The 7901-nt window shown below is 44.7% G+C and overlaps 1 protein-coding gene across 2 annotated transcripts in view; it reads left to right on the top strand.

The window, feature by feature from the left end:
• AMPH (amphiphysin) overlaps positions 1 to 7892 on the top strand; it is a 188166-nt gene extending 180274 nt beyond the window's left edge. For both annotated transcript variants that reach the window (XM_069084385.1, XM_069084384.1), the window contains 3 exons: positions 522 to 785; positions 2182 to 2283; positions 7271 to 7892. In XM_069084385.1, coding sequence (XP_068940486.1) covers positions 522 to 785; positions 2182 to 2283; positions 7271 to 7378 — 474 coding nt within the window. In that variant the 3' untranslated portion in view covers positions 7379 to 7892. The remainder of the gene's footprint in view (positions 1 to 521; positions 786 to 2181; positions 2284 to 7270) is intronic.
• The last annotated feature ends 9 nt before the right edge of the window (positions 7893 to 7901 follow it).

The raw sequence follows: 7901 nt of genomic DNA, 5'->3' as shown, positions 1-7901 counted from the left end.
GAAGGAAGGAAGGAAGGAAGGAAGGAAGGAAGGAAGGAAGGAAGGAAAGAAGGAAGGAAGGAAAGAAGGAAGGATCACTCACCTTTGATCTAAACCAATTATTTTCTTTCTTCGGGAGAGAAAGGGAGACTTAAGTTGGCCATGATAACTGACTTTAAGAATGTGAGGGTCTATCATTTGGAAGAGGGATTGGTGTTATTCTTCTTAGCTTAGGGCAGAGCTAGAAGTTGTAGAGGTTGATTCCAACTCTGTGGAAAAGAATCAGTGAGCTCGGCTCTCCCTGAGTGGAACGGACCTTCTCTGAAGGTCATGGCCCACCGTCCCTGAAGGTCTTCAGGGGAAGACTCTGCTTGAAGATACTGAAGAGGGAATTCTAGCCCAAAGTAAAGGTAAAATCAGTGGCCTCTGAGGCTCCTCCTTGAATCCTAGAGATTCAATAGAAATGTTTGCTGAATTGGATGTTTTTTTTTTCCTAGTTAAATGAAGGCTTGGGAGTTTCTAAGAATTTTTTTCTTCTTCAGGAGAAAATCATCCCTTCAGTTGTCATTGAGCCAGCATCCAACCATGAAGGGGAGGATGAGCAGGAAGCTGAGCTCGGCATGGCTGGAGAGGTCAGAGAGACAAGAGAAGACACGTCTTCCCAGCGCGATTCCAGTGAGACCTCGGTGCTGGCCAATGACCAGAAGACACTGGAGGATGATGCTCAGCCCCCAGCTCCTGGCGGGGCCTCTCCCTTCCCATCCAGCAGTGAAGCCGCCCAAGTCCCTCCAGGCTTCCTCTACAAGGTGGGGTGACTGCCTCCCCAACACAAATCCGTTTTGAGTGGGATCCAATGACAGCATTCTTTTCTAAGGGCCCATGGACACCAGGAGCATGGCCCTGGTCCTCAGCACCTGCTGCCCCCACCTCAGTTCAAAAGTGACTTGGATGGTCCTCAGGCCTAGGGTTCCTTCCTTCCTTTCCTCTTCTGTCTCTCAAAATCCCTAACTTCCTTCGAGGCTCTGCTAAGCTGCCCTGTCCTACATGCTGCCCCCTTTTCCTGACGTCTTCACCTATCAGGTCTATCCCCTCTAGCCCCCAAATTATCTTAAATGTTCTTCCTATATATTTATTGCTACTTATTTCTATATCTATTATTTCTACCTAGAGCTTCTTGAGGGCAGGGCCTTTTTAAATCTACCGTGCCTAACATAATTAATTAATTGATGAATGAATGAATGACTTCAGAGAGGATCTTAGGATCTACCATAGTTTAAAGGGATCTTAAAGGCCATTGATCCAACTCTCTCATTTTACAGGTGAGGAGACTGAGGCTGAGAGTAATTAAGGGACTTGTCCAGAATCACAAAGCTAATTAGCATCTGGAGCAGGATTAGAACTCACATCTTCCTGACTCCAAGCCCAAGTCTACCACATCACCTAACTGCCTAAACTAAAAAGTTGAACCCTTTCATTTTACACATAAGATAACTGGATCCAGTCTGGGAATTGACTTGCCTGCAGCCACAGAACAGAAATTGGGTTGAAATGCAGGGTCCCTAACACTCAAAATTATGTTGGTGTTTATTTTGAAAATTATTATTATGTACTAGGGTTGAAGGACAGAGTGTAGCTAAGTCAGAGTCCATGCCCTCATGCAGCTTCTAATCTAGTATATGAAGGCGAAGTATCTTAGACTATATAAAGTAAGTCACTGACCAAAAATGATGGCTTGAATTATGATTTTAAGAAACGTGGCTTTAATAAGTGAAGTTCATGCTAACTATAAAGCTGAAGTGACCTTTAGATAGTCAACAAACCCTGATCATTCAAACTGCCCCAACTCAGGGCCAGGGTTTTGTTGGCTGTCTCCTCTATGAACTGCACTTTACTGGGGGGTGGTCTTCAATCTTGTGTTTGTTTTAAATAGCACTTTGAAAGCCACATGGATTACAGAGACACAGGAAAGAAGGCCCTATAGGTATTGCTATACCCATTTTATAGATGAAGAGACTGAGGCTCAGAAATTTGCCCAGGGTCACCCAGCTCCCAAGAGTCAGAGGCAGGATTGGAACCCAAGCTTTCCTGATTCTATTGACTGTGAACTTCCCAGACCCAAAGAATGCACTCAGGAAGGTTTGGTTTTACCTTTCTGTCTTTCTTTTCTGAGATGGCCTGATGGTTTTCATGTCATCTTTTCAGGTGGAAGCGCTCCATGATTTTGAGGCAGCTAATTCCGATGAGCTTAACCTGAAGCGGGGCGATGTGGTCCTGGTGATCCCAGCAGAAGCAGAGGCTGAGCAGGTAAAGCCTAGGGCTGGACACCTTGGTGCCTTTGTCCAGTTTTCCAATCCTCCTTCTGTGGTTATGGCTCTTTTCCATCCTTGGATATTTTCGTGCAGGGACTAGATATAAGCCTGTCCTGGATAGTTCATCCATTTGTCCTCTGGAAGGTGATAGGCTGGACTGAATGAGAGACCTCAGGTCTCTTTCTGTTGTCTTCCAACACAGAGGTTGGCTTCAGAGGGTGGAAGTGGGAGCAATGGGTAGACATGGCAGAAAGCCAGGCTCTGGCTCCCCCACAGAGGAAAACCCTTCCTACTCATTAAGACTGTGCAGAAGTGCAATGGACTGTCTTAGGAAGGATTTGGGAAGTTCTCTGGTGGAGACTGGATGGCCATATTTCAGGAATCCTGCAGAAGAACCTGTTTAAATATTGGGCTAGATGGTCTGACCTTAGAGAATCCTTCCTGCTTAGAGATCCCGGGATTCCATACGTGACCATTTTGACTTGTGTTTGCTGCATTAGGTGACCACTGGGGGTCCTAAACGCATAGACTTAGCATCCTAAGGGACCTCAGAGACCATCCAGACCAAGTCTCTCATGTGAAAGTTGAGGAAACTGGGGGCCCAAGAAATGAAGTAATTTGGCTTAGGTTCCTTGGCTAATAATTGAGGGAGTCAGGATTTGAACCCAGATCCTCTGGTTCTTCCCTCTTCCATTGCCTCCCAATGTCTTAGAAATTGCTCTGCTTTTCAGCATCTCCCTTTGCTTCCTCTTTGAACTGCTCTCTCAGTTATCCAGCCTGTGCCTATCTCAGATGTATTACAGACTTCAGCTCTTTAAATTAGCAAGTATGATGGAATTAAGGTGACCGCGAGAAATACCAGCAAAGTCAGATGTGCAGATGGTATCACTCTGATGGAAGAGAGTGAAGAGAAATTAGGAAGCCTCTTGATGAGGGGGAAAGAACAGAGTAAACGCTGGCTTGAAGCTTAACATCAAAAACACTAAGGTCTTGTCAACTAGTCCAATCCCTTCCTGGCAACTAGAGGGAGAAGAAATAGAACGAGAGTTAGATTTTATATTGTTGGACTAAGATCACTGCACACAGCAACTGCAACCATGAAACTGAAAGACGCTTGCTCCTTGGAAGGAAATCTAGGGTAAATCTGGACAGCAGACTAAAAAGCAGAGATGTCACCTTGCTGACAAAGGTCCATAGAGTTAAAGCCATGGTTTTTCCAGTAGTGATGTATGGCTGTGAGAGTTGGACAAGAAGGAAAGCTGAGCACCACAGAATCGATGCTTTTGGGTTGTGACACTAGAGAAGACTTTGGAGAGTCTCTTGGACAGCAAGGAGATCAAATCAGTCAGTGCTTAAAGAAACTAATTCAGGTATTCCGTGGAAGCTGGTGCTGAAATACTTTGTCCATATAATGACAGGATGGGACTCATTGGAAAAGCCCCTGATGTTGGGCAGGATTGAAGGTAAAGGAGAGGGGGATGGAAGAGGATGAGATGGATAAATAGTGTCAAGGAAGCAATGAACATGAAATTGGACAGATTGCAAGAGACAGTGGAAGACAGAAAGGCCTGATCCATGGAACCATAAAGAGTTGGACATGACTGAAGGACTGAACGACACATGCTTTAAGCAGGTGATGGGTGCAAGGCACTGTGCTAAGCACTTAAGGTGCAGAGGTCCCAGTTCTGCCACTGCTAGCAGGGTAAACTTGGACAAATCAATGATTCTCTCTCTTTGGGCTTGTTTCTTCATCTCTAAAATGAGAGAGTTGGATGACCTTGAAGGTCCCCTTCTACCTTTAAATGTATGTATAACCCTTTGAAGAAAAATATAGCCCCTGCCCTCAAGGAGCTCACATTCTGCTGGGTCCTGTTCTTCTTTCAGACCATTGAATCTTCTCTGTAATAGAGCATTCAAACAAGCAGACATCGTCCATGTGGAATTCCCAAGGTCTGCCAGGCCCCCTTCTGTCTTAGCCCCCAAAAGTCAGTCTGAGGTCTCCAAAGAAGTCAAAAAAGGAAAAACACTTTTTGTCCCCTTCTCATGATCCCGTTCCCTCTCCTCTTCTCTCCCATGTTCTTTGTCTGGTCTTCCAAGGAGTAATGATCTGGGCAGTGGTAAGGGATGGGAAGGAAGCCTTGTCTTGACACACCTATTCCACCTTGTGACCCAGAATCCAAAGGGAAAACATTTCGATTTCCCCTTTCTTCTTCATTTTAATTCCCAAGCCCAGCTTTGGGGTATTCGGATGCCCCATCAGGCCAGTGCCATTATCATTTTTGAACTGTGAAGTCTTTAGACTCCAAAATATCCCTGAAAGTTTCCTTTAAAAATCTTCTTTTGGGGCGGCCAGGTAGCACAGCGAGTAAGAGCACCGGCCCCAGTGTCAGGATGACCTGAGATCGAATCCGGGCTCAGACACTTAGCACCCACCCAGAAACACCTGGCTGTGTAACCTTGAGCAAGTCACTTAACCCCAATAGCTTTAAAAAAAAATCTTCTTTTGCCCATTTGCCCTGCTGTGGTGCTCCAAGATGAGCCCAGAATTCCATTTTTTTAAGTGATATTCTCTGGGAGTTCAGTGCTCTCCTACCAGCTTCCTTGCATCACTCAACTGAACAATAAGCACTTGTTAAGCACCTACTGTATGCTAGGCCCTGTACCCATCATACAAAGATAAGTATTCCATCAAAAACATATTTATTAAGTCCTTAACTGTGTTCCAGGTCCTGGTGTGAGTGCTGGGGATTCAAAGAAAATGAACAAAAACATCCTGGCTCTCAAAAATCCTGAGACTGATTCAAGAGAAAAAAAAAAACATTCCCAAAATGTTTTTGAGTGCTTTTAAAAGAAACCGTTGAAATAGTGGATAAACCCCATTCCCACATGCAGTGATATGGGAAAGAGACATGTCCAATTGTACTAAATGACCCAAGAACTTCTTTGATCTTACTCAGAGTGTATTTACTTTCCCATGGCCTTCCCAGATGAGTAAGCAATGTTAGCTAATGCTTCTCCTGTCTTCCCACCATAAGCCACTTAAGAGTACTTATTGATGGGAAGCTATTGAAAACATCTTTATGCCAGACCTCACTTTTCCTCATTTGGGTCCTTTAAGAAAACTCTTTAGCCTTGACCACCTTCTTTTGTTTGTTATTCCTCTTCTGTATCCCAGTTGGGTTTTTGTCCTTCCCGTGAGCGTTGGTGGAATTACACATGGGCACGGGAGGAAAAAAACGGACCTTTTAGATGCTTAGACCAAGTGGTCAGAATGCATTCCCCTATCATCCATTATTTGAAACACATATTTGCCCTTTGTATGGATAACATCATAATTTCCAGGAAGATGTTTTTTTCTCATCAACTAGGATATTATCACTTATTTTATTTAGTCTTTTTATCTCCATGCTTCCCTTCTTCAAAATTCACCTGTCTAAAGGCTTGTTTTTCTTGCTTGTTGGGTGTCATCTATTTATATACAGAATACCAGAAATACAAATGAATGAAGCTGTGTGTGTACTCACTTCTAATGTGCCTGGACTGTGTGGGGGCACAGACATGGATTATATCCACTCCCCTGCAAGCCCTGGATCACCTTCCTTCTGGGATTAATGGAAATCAACGTTGCCCAGGAGATAAATCTCTCCTCCCAGGTTCACATTCATCTTCCACAGACTAAATCGTTCTCAATCCCCCAAAGTCCTTTGAACCTGTATCCAGGAGTTTTTCCAATAAGCCATTCTACACTACAGGGTTTAGAACTAGAAGGGACCATTAAGGTTGTCTTTCCAATCCCTTCATTCGGACTCTCCCTTGTCTGGTCTGTTCCATGGAGCTACCTCTATTTTAACCAAGACCAGAAAGTTTTGATAACTGCTGCTTTATAAGATAGTTTGTATTCTGGAAGTGCTCCTCCCCTCCATCTCTTACCTCTTTTCATAATTTCCCTTGATATTCTAGCGTTTTTGCTTTTCCAAAAGAATTTGTCATTATTTTATCAAGTTCTATAAAGCATCCCTCTAGTAATAAGACTGATACAGTATAAAAGTACTGATTAACTTTGGTAGTATTGCATTTTTTTCTATTGGTACAGCTGAACCATGAATGCTGAATATTTCTCAGCTATTTAAGTTATTAATTATTTCTTTATTAGGAAAGATGGTCTGTTTGGGGTCAGATCTCTCAGTCTTATAAGAGAAGCAATCAGCTTGTGAAATAGTGCTTTATGACGAGCCAAGTCAGCAGGAATGTATTAGTCACTTAGGATGTGCCAGGCACTGAGGTGAAGTCCAACATCATACTGTCTGCCTTGCTGGGTCCAGGAGAACTGGCTCTGGGTAGATCCTTGGGTTTACTTAAATGCACAGAAGAACGCAAGTACCGTAAGAGTGGGGATGCTTTGGTCTCTGCCTTTGTATCCCCAGAACCTAGTGCAGGGCTCAGCACATCAAAGGGAATTTAAACATGTTTGTTGGATCGATGTTTTAATACAAAACCACTGTATGCATGGGAGGGAATCTTCCTCTGCCTCCTCCTCTTCCTTTTCCTCCTTCAATGTTTGTTCTAATGGAAACAGCTTGGGATTTGGCATTGGAAAAGCCCTAGTTCTTCCCCATACCTGCTGTGGGCAAGTCTCTTTACATCTCTGCGTTTCTTGCTCTGGACTATGAGGAGGCTGAGCTAGATGACGTCTACATGCCCTGCAGCTCCTCCTCCTCCTCCATCTTCTCCATGGTCATCATTATCACCCTCTTTCTCTACATGCAGTGTGAAGAGCCCTGATTGAGGTCAAAGGACACAGGATCGGATCTCGCCTCTGATGCTCACTCAACCTCCCGAGCTGCTAGTTAACCTTAGAATAGATGAAGGGGGTGGCCTAGCTGGTTTCTGGGGTCCTTCCCATGTCCAGATTCCTGTTTTCTTCTTCCTCCCCTCCAGCGTTCAGCACAATGACCCTGAGAGGTTTGTCCTTTTCCTTGCAGGATGCAGGCTGGCTCACAGGCGTGAAGGAATCAGACTGGCTTCAGTACAGAGACCTGGACAGCTACAAGGGCCTCTTCCCAGAGAACTTCACCCACCGCCTGGATTAGTTACCCTGTGCTCCCACACGCTATGGGGCGCGGTGAAGCTGCTCTACACTGAGCTTGGTCAGTGGCTTTCCAAACCGACGGGAAAATGAGGAGCCCACTTGGGAAGCTACACTGCTAATGCTTTCCAGGCTGGTGTCCGTCAAAGCCGGGGGAGGCATATTCAAGGAGCATGTGTTGAAAAAAAAAGTTAAATTAAGTTAAATTTTAAAAAGTAAAGTGAACTCCTCCGAAGAAGCAAAGGGGGGCATCCTCCTTTGTCCTTCTGTTTGTGACAACAGGTTTGTTTGTGCTTTCTCTGAGCTATGGTGAATCCTGTACTTGATCCCTCCCCCATAAAGTCTAAATTAGCTTCCTCAAGACCAGAACCTTAATTTCTCTGCACTAAGTGTATTGTATTGAGCTGCTGTGCTGCGGAAGGTTTGATGAATAATCCTGGAGTGAGGCAGTCACAGTCCTCCTCCTTCCCTCTGCCATCCTCTTTCCCCTTCCCTCCCCTTCCTCCTCCTCCTCCTCCTCCTCCTCC

Source organism: Petaurus breviceps, unplaced genomic scaffold, assembly GCF_028583685.1.
Source record: "Petaurus breviceps papuanus isolate PSGF00001 unplaced genomic scaffold, PetGlider_PUasm1.0 174, whole genome shotgun sequence".
In the NCBI taxonomy this organism is placed as follows: Eukaryota; Metazoa; Chordata; class Mammalia; order Diprotodontia; family Petauridae; genus Petaurus; species Petaurus breviceps.
This window is presented reverse-complemented; position numbering and strand designations above follow the sequence as displayed.